Source organism: Acanthopagrus latus, chromosome 18 (genome assembly GCF_904848185.1).
Source record: "Acanthopagrus latus isolate v.2019 chromosome 18, fAcaLat1.1, whole genome shotgun sequence".
Classification (NCBI taxonomy): domain Eukaryota; kingdom Metazoa; phylum Chordata; class Actinopteri; order Spariformes; family Sparidae; genus Acanthopagrus; species Acanthopagrus latus.
In genome coordinates, this window is record NC_051056.1 from 13,456,264 (window position 1) to 13,471,740 (window position 15,477).

Here is a 15,477-nt window from a genome sequence, read left to right on the forward strand (position 1 = left end):
AGTGCAGCCTCAGATTTTGCCAGTTTAGCAACTGAAACCATCATATTGTGAATTGTATAAAAGAAAGAAACCAAAAGCTGTTTTGAAAAAAAAAGAAAAAAAAAAAAAAAAGGCCCAAGTGGCGTTTCTGTGTCTGCTTTTAGTACTGACTTTCGCTCTTGAAATGTTTTCATCTGTCACCCAAAGAGCAAACTTTGCACTGATACCTCATCGTCCAGAGGGAAAAAGTAGCCTTAATAGCAGAAGTCAGTCTCAAAATTCTTGTTAAACCACACCCCCCACTTTCACAGGAAGTCCTGGGTCTGCTAAAACTCCCAGCACAACAGAGACACAGAGGAAGAGTGAGTGAGAGACAGAAATGAAAAGACAGGTGGAGACATAAACAGGATATACGAGAGGAAAGAGACAAAAGAATCTGTGGACAAAAAAGTGATAAAAAAAAAAGAGCGAATAATAGAATAAGAGCGAGGGTGGGGCAGAGAACGTGAGTAGAAGTAGAGGGTGGAGGAAGGAGGGGGGAGGAGGCAAGAGGGAGGGTGATGGCATGTGTGTTGGCTGATGCTTCACCGTTCTGCCTTTCGATGCGACGCAGCAGCTTCAAGTCTGAAGACAGAGGTGAGATATCGATTTCCAATTGTTCAGACTCTCTAAACAAACCGGTGAGTTCTGTGTGAGCGGCTGTAACAGCTGGGTGCTTTCTGTGTGGAGTCACAACCTCATGGGGGATTCCGTATGTTTCTCTCCAATGTGAGGAATGTCCGTTATGTGCGAGTGAGTGTCCTTCGGGCCAGCGTCTGGCCATGGCGGTGGACGGTGTGTGTGTGTGTGTGTGAGGATGGGGATCATGACATGTTTTGTGTGATGAAACAGCACACGTGGAGGGACCTGGGTGCTCCCCACCAACACGTCAGGAGCTGATACATGAGGCCAGGTGTCGTGTCTGAGTGGAAAAGCTGTTACACGCCAACAGCCCACAGAGAGATGAATCACTGAGGATGAAATTGTGTGTTTCCATTGGCAAGATCAGGAGGACTGAACGCTGCTGAATGTAGGGGTGCAGCTCTTTTTTTTTGTTTTTTTTGAAACAGAAGCCTCACAAAGCTCTTCTGAATCTCGATAAGTCAACATGATCCAAAGACGTACAGCGCGGCGGCTTGTAGCTACTGGACATCACACATGGGCTGTCCTTGATCGCTCGTCAGCGTTACACATTACTGTAACTACAACCGTTAGCCACAACTAGGAAATGAAAGAAAAGTGAGTGGTCATTGTGAATAAGTCCTCCAAGGCCGTGAAGACGCTTTCCAACGGAGGCATGTTGTACGTGCAAAGTGAGGGCGATGACAGACAAGTCACACTGAAACAGTCGCTCATGGGTCAAAGGTCAGTGAAGCTAAAAGGAAGACTGGAACTGAGGGTCCACTGGGAGATCCGTCTGAGTGCTGTGGGATAAAGTGGGATAAAAGGCAGTCGGAGCAGAGGCCGGGGTGCTGTGGAGGAGTTTATGTCTCTGAAAGCAGATCCCCTTCGTTATTTATTGAAAAATCTTCCGCCAATTAGTGTCGTCTCTGGGAAGCAGTGGTGGAAAGTACGGTACTTTACTGTACAATCATCAGGTGCTTGACCTGAGTATTTGTATTGTTTTTACTACTTTATGCTTCTATCACACCACATTTCACAGGGAAGTGTTGTGATGCTTACTCCACTACATTTACGTGACAGCTTTAGTTACTATTTACTTGAAATGTGTCATTAAAAGACGTTTAAGTTTAGCTGTACAGTTCTGTGGTTCATCAATCACTGGAGTCTCTGTCAACGTGACAAACAGGCAGATCTGCATTATATCTGCTTCTCTCCTCCATGAAACATATTGATCCTGACTGCGCTGCATCATTATTGCACCTTCCTGCTTTATTTACAAAAGCTGCCACAGTGCTCTGAATGTATAATGTATGGTAAATGTATAAAAAGGCCAATGACAGTGTTTCTCAAAGTTTAGAAAGTTGCTCCTAACTCAACAATTCACCAAACAGGGCGATTTATAAGGGAGTCTCTTTTCATCTCGTCAAATACAAATGTTCTCAAATTGTTAATTAAATCCACACAAAACACGTCAATGTTGCAAACTATTTATTGGGATGCCTTTATACACTGACCGCTCAGCACCCTGGTATGTGACTTCCTGCATCCCTGGTAATGTATCTATTTGTGGGTATTCTTTTTTAAAAACTGTTAGGGGACGTTGGTGAAACAAACTAAACTTTGTTGTAGTGCTCTACCGCAGCACGACACTGCAGAGCAGCTACTTTCCTCAGGCTGTGAGGCCTCCAATGATTTCGCAGCACTCTGCCATAGAAAATACTTTTAATGTCATGATTTACCCAGTCTAGATCTCATTCTCTCATGTAGGTCATATGGAAGCATCAGAGCTCAATTTAAACCGTTTGACAACCAGTTAAAAATAGTTAAATTGAAACTCTCGCCAGAAAGCAACCAAGGCTTTATTTGTGAATGTACATGAGTCAAACCTTTGTGCAAATGCTTAATTACGACGAAAGAGGCACTTTCAAGATTTACTGTAGTTTCGTTTTTGGGCAAGCTAATTACGCTCAAAATCGCTATTTTTAAAACACTAAGAAGGCTCAACACAACATGAAACTTTGCTCGTAGTATCACCAGGGTCTCTACACATGAACGCCGTTCACGGCAGACAAAAAGTGTCGATCCCTGAGTGCGACCTAACAGGCAGGAGAGTAATGGTGGACCGCTCCTCAAGCGTGCCTGTTAGGCCTGTTTAGATGTCTCACTGTTCCAAACACTGACTTTTACTTTGAAAGTACTTAATACTGATAATACTTTAAGGTACATTTATTTGTCATTTTACAACCACAGGGTTGTGAAAAAAACAAAGCTGAAGTCCCTCTATCCTTCTCTCAAGAAGCTGCTCTGTAGTCTGGTGGTGCGGTAGCAGACACTTCTGTATCTTTTGCCAGGTGGCGGCAGGGTGAACAGACTGCGGCTGGGTGGGTTTGTCTGCTAGTAACCTTTGGGCTCTGTGCAGACTGCACTTTTACCAATGAAAAGATTTTGAATATGGGACTTTTACCTGTAACAGTTTTTTTTAAAGATATTTTTAGATTGGTGTGCCGGCTCTTTAACTTACGTATAGGATCTGTTCACTAGCTGTACCCCTGCTGAGAAGCTGAGAAAACCTCCCCAAAAACGACAAGGGAAGCAGATGTTAAGCAGCTGCGCATCATTAGGCTTATTTGTCAGATTTTTCCCTGCTGCTTGACAAACTCTGCTAAGTAATGATGTCCTCAATTCTTAAAATGCAACAGTAACTTCTGGGTGATAACCAGAGACTGAGAGACAGTAAATGCCTTTCAGTCTCTGGACATGACAGTCTTCAAGGATCTCGGAAATGTCTCAAAAAGCAGCAACATGTTTCCACTGTTCTATAATCACAGTCAAGTGGAATCAGATAATAAAAGAGACAGTTTACACGAGCTGAAACAATCAGAAAGGAAACATACAGAACCAGTGCACTCCCACTTAAGGTAACAGCAGTGGGTGATTTCACACCTACAGGCTGAAAGTTAAGCTCTCGACATGACTGTGTATTTCCATTAGTGATGTTAACAACAGCTGAAGTTCATTAGGCTTCAAAATAAAAAAAAAGAAAAAAGTTTAAGAATCTCATCGATGTTTCAATTTCAAATGTGTGAAGAATCATAATGAGCTTCGGCACTTTTGTCACAATCGGACTTGTAAACCACACGTTCGGGTCTGACTTTACAGTAACCACGCTAGTTTCACTGGTGCCTCGCTTTGAGCTGTCACACCACCCTGCTGCCGGCTACCCTGCAGGTGGAGATGCTATGTGGGAGACTGTTGCATCGACTTCTCTGTGGGTTTTGCATATTTACTGTAATTGCAGCAGCACTAGCTCCGATTGCACACATTTGATCTATCATATTATGCAATGTTTAAAAACATGTACAACACGCTCGAGTGGTTCACGTGTGTGTGTGTGTGTGTGTGAGTGTTTGCATATATGGCTGAGTGTTGTACAAAGTGAGGTGTGTCTGAGCGAGAAAGCCTGTCTTTCATAACCTGTGTATCTGCCCATCATGCAAATCATGCTGCCACCAGAAGCCAATTTATTGTGGCATAAACACATATCTTCCTGTTTTCTACAGATACCTGCTTTCATCTATCCAAGCATGCACTGGGATCGGGACTGACTGCAGTCTGAAACATCCAACGGGACACAGGCTTTAACTTCACCAAATGAAGCATGAACTCCTCCTCGCCATAACAGACAGCATGGATGCTCAAACACGTCCATCACCAGACTAGAGGCAGCTTTCCTGATACAAGCTTCCTGTTGGCTCACAAGGCAGCTTGTGTTAACGGTAAACAGGCTTAAGATGAGCACTACTAACCACAGCTGTCAAGTCAGCGAAGATCTGCGCATATACCAGCACCAGGTGTACGCTGTGGTGTACAGTGTGATCTTAGCACCAGGGCTGCTGGGTAATGTGTTGGCACTCTGGGTGTTCAGGGCTTATGTGAGAGAAACCAAGAAGGCTGTGGTGTTCATGATGAACCTGGCTGTGGCCGACCTGCTGCAGGTAAAGTAGTTCCCTCCATGTCTTTGATTCTTTATATCTAATTTATTTGTAACTTTCACATCTATTTACCATTTAACTAAAGATAATGTTTTGTCATTGATGTTTCCTGTTTAGGTTGCTATTTGATTGCTGTAGCTAACACTGTCAATGCTAGCTAGCTAATGATGCTAATGCTAGCTAACATTAACGTTTCTAAACTAGCTATCTAACATTAATCTTGCCAATGCTAGCTAAGGTTAACATTGCAAACACTAGCTAGCTGATGTTAGGAAAGTACAGCATGCTGGGCCCATACTACAGAACTTGTTTGTTGTCATATAATCTCATTTTCTGCACGGTGGGACCTTAAATATAAAGACGAAATATGTAAGAAGTGGCCATTTCTCATATTTATACTCCAAAACAACAGCTAACTGCTGCTAACTGTAGCTGCCCTGAGCTCGTTAACTCAGATAGCCAGGTAACTAGAAGTTCAGACTGGGGGCTCAAGGACCAGCGAAGTGTTTTTACACTGTTAGTACAGGAGTTTTGGACCAGGAAGGTCCATGGCTAACTGGTTCGCATGCTAACATAAATAGATGTATCTGCAACACTATACAATGACTTCATAATGACAACAATGTTATTATTCACATTCTGTTGATAATTTTACATAATTTCTTAATGAAGTAAATAAAGTAAGTAAGTATTTCTGTCATTCTAAAGTGAGGTCTTGCTCAGAGCTAATTCACAAGTAGCTGGACACTTATTAACCGCACATGTTAAAGTTGCACTGATACTGTGGGTATGATTGCCAGTTTGCCATCGTGTTTAGTGAATGACATGATTATATACACTTTGAGTCGCGTCATTAAGTCCAGCTGTTCACCATACCAAATCCAACACCTGATGACGCAGACTAGGCAGAAAACTGATCTCGTCGTCTCGTCATCAGATGTGAGATTTAAGGTGCTAAATGGAGCCTGTCACTGAGAAATTGGACAAGTGTCAGTATTTATATCTGTGAAAATCTGTGATACTTTAGACATCAAAAAGCTGTCAGCTCCACATTATACGCACATCCCTTCAGAATGGGAAACAGGTCCTCAGTTATTCTATGTTATGTTGAAAGTTTTTTTGTCATAACTTTAGTTTAACTGAGAGCCAGTGTTCTACTAATGCTAACAGGCAGCCAGCTGATGATGAATATGTGTACCTCAACATAAAGTCTTACCAAAACTTCATTGATAGATCATTAATTAGTAGAAGGTTATAATTTATACTCAACAGTTTAAACTGAAAGGGCTATCTCAAGTCAACTAACAAAATAAGAAAGGCAGCACGTCCTCACATTTGAGAAACTGTATCAACGCATTGCAAAGTTCAGCAGAAGCTAATATGAGGCTTGAGGAGTCTAGTTACTCTACAAAATGTATACAAAATGATCATCAATAAGTCAGACTTGAAATGATGTGGCAAATCCTTTAAACAAAGAATCAATAAACATTTTTACATGTTACATAAACAACATTTTTGACAAACTACTCAACTGCTCAATATGTCTCCACATCACATCATATCATCTAAAGATAAGAGGGTTTTGCTTCTTTTTGGCTCCTGATTGTTTGGTTTTGTGTTCTTCAACCATCTTGGTTTTCTCTGCTCTCCTCAGGTGCTCTCTCTGCCTCTGCGGATCTACTATTACCTGAACGACACCTGGGCCTTTGGTCATTTTCTCTGCATGATATGCTTCTATCTGAAGTATGTCAACATGTACGCCTCCATCTACTTCCTGGTGTGTGTCAGCATGCGTCGCTGTGAGCTTATCATGCGTCCGCTGAGGTGCAACTCTTCCACGCGAAAAAGAGACTTGCTTATCTGTAGCTTTGGTTGGCTGTTGGTCTTCCTGGGCTGTCTGCCCTTCCCTCTGCTGAGGACCAGCAATGACCTGAATTCTGTCTCCGGAGAGAAAAACACCTCAAAGTGTTTCTCAGAGCTGCCCATGAGGACTATCAGTGTTCCAGCAGCCGGGGCCCTCCTGATCACAGCTGAGCTGCTGGGCTTCATAATCCCCCTCATCCTGGTGTTAGCCTGCACCTGTCTGACTGCAGGGAGCCTCCGTGAACATACAGCAGGTCCGATCCCTGACCGAGGGGAGAAGCGGAGGGCGTTAAGGATGGTGTTGAGCTGTGCTGTGGTCTTCCTCGTGTGCTTTGCTCCCTACCATGTCACTATGCCCCTGGACTTCCTGGTTAAAGCCAACGCCCTGAGCAGCTGCACCCTCAGGGACCTGATAAAGCGCTGTCACCCCGTCACACTCTGCCTGGCCAGCCTGAACTGCAGTCTGGACCCACTTATTTACTATTTCACAACTGATGAATTCTGGAGGCGACTGAGCAAGCCCGAAATACCAGAGAGCAGGATTATGGGCAGGCGCCTTTCCTGTATGACTGGTGGCGAGGAGGCCGATGACTAGACAGCAGCGTGTCCAAATATCAACCACTAATAACTGAGATAACGTGTATGCATTCCTAAAAACTAGGCAAACATAACGGACATGCAAATACTATGTAAAAACATGGCAACGAACATCAAAAATGTGAATATTTTTTTCTATTTATGTTCTCAATAAAAGGCATCTGATTTTTTTTAAATTTGTGTGACCCTGGTGAAGAGTGAGTCGTTCCTGTTATGACGGATTAACTTCATCAGTGCCAACATCTCTAATAAGCATCAGGAAACACAGCATACAGGCCCAACCTGTTCCTGATGACAAATTCATGATAAGCCTGTAGAGGATGATAAAGGGGTTTGTGTTGGCTGTCCAAAGTTTTCCCAAAAATTTTAAAATATACTTCAAGGTGCAACATGTAAGAACTGGCCACCTGTCAAATTCATACCCCAATCAAATAAGGGGAAGCATATCTGCTAACTGCTGCTAACTAAAGCTGCCATTACCTAGTATCTACTAGCATCTTGAGGTACAATGTGGATATGAGCTAGATGGTTAGCATGCTAACCTCAACAGATATATCTTTGACATGATGTCAAAACTTTTTTTCACACTTTTTACAGAATTTTAACCATCAACAGAATGTGAGTAAACAGCAGATTTTAAGTTATGATGTCACGTATTGTGTTGCGGATTTACTGAAGTTAGCATGCTAGCCAGCTACCCCTGTGCCAGATCAAAGCTCCTGTGCTAGCATTGTGAACAATACCACTCCACTGGTCCCAGAGTTCCCAGTCTGAATTGCTAGCTGCACAGCTAACTAAGCTTATCAGCTAATTGCAGCTACAGTTAGCAGTTACTTGGTGATCTGCTGCTGCCTGTTTGCTTTGGCAATTCATTTAACAGGTGGTTAATTCTTACATATTGCACCTTTAAGTATAAACAGTACAAGTATTTCATAGATAATTAAATTTTTGTATATTCTTTATAATGTGGGTCAACATGTTAGCCTGGATCATCAATCTAATGTGTTGTTAGCATTTTACTGCTTATCAGAATCGCAGTTGATTTCTTTTTCAATTGCAGATAAATGTAGTCAGTTTAAAAATGCCACTACCTGGGGCTAAAAGTACAACCAAAATTTTGTGTATTTTAAGTATAAAGTAGCAGAAAATGTGCTTGGGTAAATGTACTTACATTCCATCACTAGTTCTTTTATGGTGATATAACAACAGGCAGACAACTTTCAGTAGGTAAAGAAATGTAACTTTATTCAGCAACAAAGTGAAGTTCATTTCAGTAGCTGCACACGACATTGGTTTGTATCTAATCTTCTAGTATTGTTAAAAAGCTGAGACAGAAACACATTTGTACAAGCTCACTTCCTGTCTGATTGTCTCTCTGTGCAGGCATGAAATGGGAAACCATCGGAAAAAGTTATTTGGCAAAAAGCCATTTTATCATACTTTCAAGCTTTTCCATTGGGGGCTTTCAAAATCAAGTGACTTATGAAGATTTGTTTATTTGATTTTTACAAACATTTTGTTTAAAGGGTGCTTTTTGTCATACTAATGTATATCCTTGCTTCTTTAATTCATGTCTGAGCTCCTCCTAGCATGGATGTGGAGGACAGAGGATGAAAGGAAGCACGAGTTAGCATAATGAAAAGCACCCGTAGTGTTCTGCTTAAGCTATTTATTGCAGCTGTCTCAGTTGAGCATCTCAAGTCTACAAATTCATAAATAAGAATTCAAAACAAAAATCGACATAAAGTGTTTCAAATTTGGTGAAATCTCCCTTTAGCTTATTTACTTCTCTAGCTTGTCATCCAGTCTTCAAGTTTATTGTCACAAATGAGGTTTTCTACACAAACACAAACACTGTTCATATAGGGTGCTGGACTGTTCACCATCAGGTATGACACCATCGATTACATAAAAGTCATCATCACACAGCGGGACAGCAGACGGCTCTGGGAGCAGCAGGGCACTCTGGGAAATATCTACAAAAGGTGGCTGAGACCTCTGGGCTGGAGCATCTCTGGTACCGACACGGACGACCATGTTACATATGTACTGTAACTGCACTGTACCATACATCTGCTGAGTGACTTGTGCTATATCACACTACAACATACGGTAGATCTTGTTGAGCTGTTCTAGTGGGAACGAGTAAGCTGACACACAGATAGGCCTGATATGAAAGACTCCTCACTAGGATATTCAGTAGTAGGACTAACGACTCTTGTCTGGAGGCGTTTGGATGTAAAATACAGTAACGACGATAAGTCTGCAGGAAGCTACAGCAACAGAACAAAAACCAACAGAACAAAGGAAACTTAGTATACCCTTAGTAAGCAGGCTGACGCTGGTTATCAGTACAAGACTAACTAGTGAATATTAGAGCAAGAGAGCTATGACTCACACAGGTTCAGGGGAATACAGCAGAAGAGGAGGGTTAGGCTATATAACACTGTAACTTAAATTCACTTATCACGGGGGTTAAAGCAGGGGAGGCAAAAACTGCAGTTAGAGTTTTATACAAAAGAAACTTTCTGCTAAAAGTTGTTCCCTCCTTCGCCAACTCCCTCCCACTCTCTCTCTGTCACTCTGGCTCTCTCTATCTATCACTCTCCCTCTCTCACTCTCCGACCGATCAAGCCTTGCAGATCTTTGTCTCCGTCACAAACTTGTTCTCAAAGTGGCGAATGGTGAAACATTCGTCTGCGGAGCGCTTCTGGATGCCTCCACCTGCAGGACACAAAGACGCACACAAACAGTTAGTTCTAAATACTCTAGTGATGCCACATTTGATGTATTATAGTTACAAGTCAGGCAAAAGTTTGCTGAAATCAGTTTCTATGTTTCTTTCTTTCTTTAAGGTAATTTTGATAACACAGTTATGTAAACAAATCATTTAAAACAATAACACGTTTACAGAGCTTCTAGAAAAGTGCAGAATTAAAGTCTCTGTTCCTTAAAAACATTATGATGATTGTGAATTAATAATTTTATAATGTTTGTCAGGTCCAAAATTATTGTTTTGTTGATCTCTGTGTAAGAATTCTGAGGGCTGGTTCCAGCCAACAAGGTTTGTGAGCCAATCATACAGAGAGCCGAAGCCACGGCCCTTCAGATGGAAAACCACAGGACCTTATTTCGGAAAGACTTTACATGTTAGTGAATGGAGAAAGACAAATAAGGTTGTATCCTGCTTGAATTGTGCCATGAACTACGTTTGTCAACTTGTAAGGTAAATTTTCAAGCTGAGAAGGTCGCACTTTTATAACAGCCTTTGTTGAGCTTATTTTAAATTTGTTGAATTTAGTGTCATCATGTTAATACTGGGTTTCATTTAGATAAACCCGAGCGATGATAGCTCCCAGATGTGAGTCCACAGGAAAGAAAAAGCCGCCCAGAGGATTGAAGCCTCAACACTCAAATATGTCCGAAAATGGTCAGAAAGATTGAGGAGAATTCAAAGTCAGTTTGACAATATACAGAAAATAACGTATTATAACTTTAGAAGTTGAATCCACTGTACAAAAAGGTGAGCCATGATGAAACATAAAATAACAACGCATGCTACTACTTGTAATTGGAGCCTAACAAAATGACAGTTTTAGCTGTACAGTGAATCCACACCTGACAGGCTGGAGCGGCGCTGCATTCTGTACGTTTCCTTTCCATCACACAGCCGGCGGATGTAGAAGCCCAGAGGCTTGATATCATCGATACGCTCCGTCACCACCAGGTCCTCATGCACCAGGTAGCTGCGGTAAGAACCAGACTAGGACAAGAAGAAGGGATCGTGAAGGCGTTATTAAACAAGTTTAAACAACTTTTAGTTTGGTTAAAATACAAAAAGCAGCTCGATGAACACGACGGCAGCATAGTGTTAAAACACAGAGTGGGAGGGACTTTGTCTAATCAATGAATCATCCCCAAACTTCTGTATTTGGTGAAACACTTTCAAAGTGGATAAAGAAATTTGCTGATTGCACCACCGCCTACCACGCGCCCATTGCTGTCAAGAACCTGTCATGGTAGAAAACTGAGTGGAGCCAACTAAACTCTCTCTGCCTACACGCAGCCTTGAAACTGACTGTTCTCAAACTTGGTCTTGCTGGTGGTGATCATGCTCGCTAAAAAAAAGACACTACAGGATCACACAGGAAACAAAATCTAAAGTAGCAGAACATCTCTATAATAAATATACATATTGTGCTGTACGTGATATGTTTCTATTGAAATGTGTGTTAAACAACTCTATATTCCTACAGTCATCACTGTTATAGAGTGTTTGGTCAGCAACTCATGTCTCTCCTCCTGCTCATGCAGTAGAAGACAAAAGACATTTTCTGGTATCCCTGTCCACTTTATCCAATCAGGGCAGAGAACTCCACAAAGAGGCGGCCCTGTCTGCTTGTCAACATGCACTATAGGTGAGGGAGGGGGTTGCTAACTGCGAAAGGTACAGGAAGTTAGCAGAAAGGACGTCAACGCTCACAGCAGCTTTAAGTTAAAATTATTTTACCAGTCAAAACATCACTAGTTGCATTTATCAGTTTGTAGTTTTCTCACTACACTTCTGTAGTTTTATCACTTTAAGCCTTGTCAGCATATTGGCTCTAAGGGATTCATTAATTAATCTGCCGACAGTTCATGACTTAAACTTTGTACAACTAGTGACATTCTTTGTCTTTAGTGTTAGATAGCCAATGTTAGCATGCTAACACACTAAACTAAGTTAGTGAACATGGCAAACATTATACCTCCTAAACACAGCATGTTAGCACAGAGACGTTAGCATTTAGCTTGAAGCATGGCTGTGCTAAAGTCATTCATTTGTTTCCTGCATACCCCTTTTGATATCATACATTCAATGAAAATGAAAGAAAAAGAAAGCACTCTACATTCTGGTGATTACTCAGTCTGAGTCATACTGAGTTACTAATATTCCAGACTGTCTGGGTTGTGTTGGAAATTTTCACTTCACAATAAAACAAAAATGTCAGATTTGCACAGGATTAAGCACAGACAATCTCTGGAATTATTTTAAATCCCTGGATTTCCCAAGGTAATATTTAGTCCACAGTATCAGGGCTTATGCCTGAGCTTGTGCTGTGTCACTCTTTCCTCTATCATCTGAGCTCAGTCTCTCCTGCTGGCAGCTGCATCCTGAGATCCCGAGGAAACAAGCTGATGACTACTCACCATCAGCTGTGAGAAGAGGTCGATGAGGTCCTGAGGGGGGAGCACCACCGAGGTGTTCAGAGGGATCACGAAGCAGGTCCTCAGAGTCAGGTCCAGATATGCCGTCAGCTTCTACTCACAGAGAAAAGTAATCAGGGAGGAATTTAAAACAAATTCACTTGATCATGTGAGGCGCTCAGTGTGTGGGTGTTACCCTGTTGAAGTCATGGAGGATGTAAGCAGGGTCTCCAGGTCTGAAGCGAGGTGGTGGGACGCTGATGACAGCCATGCTGTCAGAGATCTCCACCTCTTCTTCCACTCGTGGCAGGTAGTATGGCTGGCTCTCCCCTCCAGCTCCAGCTGACATGTCACTGAACTGCATCGCGCCGTGATACAGCCTCTGAAGCACACGGGGACAAATAGAGGCAGAAAAATATGAATTCAGCATTTTTAGATTTCCATAGTCTATAATTAACAAATGAGATGTTAATTTGTGAAGAAATGTTTTAATTGACTTCTTTAAGTTAGAGCCCAATGGATACTGGATTTTGGGGCTGATGCCAATACAATTACTAGGCCATAAAAAAACAACTGGTGATAGATCTGCAGTGTCTACCTGTCTGCTCTGCTGCCAAACAGACAAGCTTTGGTCTGAGCAGGAGTGCAAATTAATGTAGTAAAAAATTAATGCCAACCACAAGAGGGCAGAACATACAGCCAATACTCCATTTGACTTTGTACATGATTTGGATATCTGTGGTTTTGTCACTGTGTGTCTTTGTGAGGGTGTTTTATTAAAGAATAAAGTCACACTCGTTTGTCTCCCTCTCACATCTTTATCACCTACGTAGTCGGAAACAACTGCCTAATTTCATCGTCACACCCTGCAAAAACAATTGCAGGATTGAGGATGTAAGAATGAGCCAGAATGTGATTACTGAGTCTTTTCTAGGACAAATCTCCGGAAGAAAGTTGAATTTTGTTTGAACTGAGAGTTATTAATTCATGGTATTAATGGTCTAGTGAGACATTTTAGGCGTAGTTCATTTGCATAATGGAAGAACCCCTGTGGGCTCACAGATACTGTATTGGGTGTGAGACCCTCCCACTGACAACGCAGCAGAATTTAAAAGTGGTGAAGTCAGCGAGAGTCAGCACTCTGGTTTCCCACCAAGGCAGGAGTGTCCCATCGGCAGCAAGAGCAGCCTTAACAATTTGCCTTAAAATCAAATAATACTGACACGACTGTGGTCAGAGAGACAGAATGAAAGCAGAGTATCGGAGATTGTACTTGTTCAAAAGAACATACATTTCCTGTATATATAATATCGTCAGGGACAGCTACTGCAGCATCGTTTACCTAAATCTATATTTGGTACTTTTCTATTTTCATAACTCTTGTATAGTCGTCCTGTGTGTTGCTTTGTTTGCACCTGTTACTTTTCTTTTACCATATTATTTGTTTACGCTGTATACATGGTCTGAATGTTTGCTTCAATCTCACTGAATGTTGCATCATTCATGTTTTTTTTTTCCTTTCTTTTGCACCAAGAAGAGAACAAAAGGCAGTTTCATTCCTCCGTGCTCTGGATACAGATGGCTGACATTATAAGATAATGCAGTTTTAGAGAAGAAATTCAAACTCAGTGTCTTTATTTACAATATCAGTGAGGAGGAAATAATACAAACTCAAAAATATTTCTCTTTTCCACAACTGAATAAACAAACTGCTCTCAGAAGGAAATAAGGTAAAATATGAACAAAGCAAATCAGGATGAAATTGTGTTTTGTTTATTCAGTCATGAAAACAGAGAGTTTGTTTAGGCAAAAATATATATCATTCAATGAGGTTACTTCTCTTGACCTGCTGCAAATATATAAGCGAACAGTGATTTCAAGCATTTTGAAATGTTAACATGGTCAGTTTTCACCACTGTGCCACAGATGAACCATACCCTCCCTGACAGCCTGCTAGATCACACCACATCCCCCCTGGGACAAAGATAGCACATGTCAGTGAACACTAATGGCATCAGTTGTATCAATGTGCAGAGAGACACACGTTCATTACCTTCGGGGTGAAGTATCGATAGAGGCATGCTCCCCCCACGATGAGCCCGCTGAGGATGAAGGCGATGCCCAGCAGGGTGAGCAGGCAGCGACCTGTGGAGCCCTCGTTGCCCGCTGGAGCAGTGGCCAGCTCGGGGTCCTGCACACACACATGCGGGCATTTACTGGAGGACTGTTTCTACAAGTGGAAAAATACGATTACATTTACTCGGCACCAACATTAAACGCTTGGATTGGTTAAATCTACGTAATGATTCCTCGGAGTGTCTGGCCTCTGCAGAACAGCGGTGGAGAAGATGGGCGGTCCCTCTGCGGGCTGCACCAGGTACAGTGTGGCTCTCAATGCATTTCAACGAAAACACTGCAGCTCTCTCGATAAAACAAACGTGCACAATTCCTGACAACACACAGAGACAATAATACGATCCTCGGGTCCAGCAGCTGACTGCCTGCGGCCGGTGCAGGCCTGCCGCCAGGCTGCACACGGACACCGGGCTCAGACGCCGCTCTGAAGCCCCGTTAGCTCACCGTCACAGCGGCTGGCACCTCTTTGCCGAGCGCCTTCTGCGCCAGGGCCGAGTTAAAAGCGATCTTCACCATCCTGGAGAGGTTCAAAAACACGACAGCTCGGGTTTACTTGTGCAAACAGAGGAGGAGGCGGCGGGGGAAGTCTGTCGGTGCTGGACTGCAGCGGCTCCGTTTACTCTCTGCAGCTCCGCGATGTGACGCACTTTGCAACCTCTGCTTTATGTAGCGCTTCCGGTGGCCGGAGGGGATTAAGACGACATCCGAAACGGAAGCTGGAGGAACTCCTTTAACCTGGAGCGTATAAATATATAAAAACAGCTAACACCTGGGAGACTTCAGAGTGCTGTTACTGCTGCTTTGATGGAGACCACTGAAACAATATATTATTTGCCAAATTTATTACCCCAGTCTCCTCTCCGGAGAGTTCATGTCTACAGCTTTGGCCCCATCTAGTGGCTGCAGGTGGAACATACGCAGCTTGTTCCTCTAATGAAGGAGCTCCCCATCAGGACAAATCAGCTCCCATTCATTAGACTGAGCCTAACACCACAAGACTGGAACTATTTACACTTTGAATTAAACTTGTCTCCTGTTACCGAGCATATTCTGCACAGCA

General features: G+C 42.5%; 2 protein-coding genes across 2 annotated transcripts; one reads left to right on the forward strand and one right to left on the reverse strand.

Annotated features, from left to right (window-relative positions):
* Positions 1 to 224: 224 nt before the first annotated feature.
* Positions 225 to 7,380, forward strand: gpr174 (G protein-coupled receptor 174). Its single transcript, XM_037076764.1, has 3 exons — positions 225 to 615; positions 4,203 to 4,637; positions 6,289 to 7,380. The coding sequence occupies exons 2-3, from the start codon at positions 4,434 to 4,436 to the stop codon at positions 7,090 to 7,092; spliced, it is 1,008 nt and encodes a 335-aa protein (XP_036932659.1). The 5' UTR covers positions 225 to 615; positions 4,203 to 4,433; the 3' UTR covers positions 7,093 to 7,380.
* Positions 7,381 to 8,312: 932 nt separating this feature from the next.
* Positions 8,313 to 15,225, reverse strand: LOC119007240 (integral membrane protein 2A-like). Its single transcript, XM_037076765.1, has 6 exons — positions 14,862 to 15,225; positions 14,335 to 14,472; positions 12,478 to 12,663; positions 12,285 to 12,395; positions 10,713 to 10,857; positions 8,313 to 9,818 (listed from the first exon to the last, which is right to left on the reverse strand). Exons 1-6 carry the CDS (start codon positions 14,931 to 14,933, stop codon positions 9,724 to 9,726), a joined length of 747 nt encoding a protein of 248 aa, XP_036932660.1. The 5' UTR covers positions 14,934 to 15,225; the 3' UTR covers positions 8,313 to 9,723.
* Positions 15,226 to 15,477: the final 252 nt, after the last annotated feature.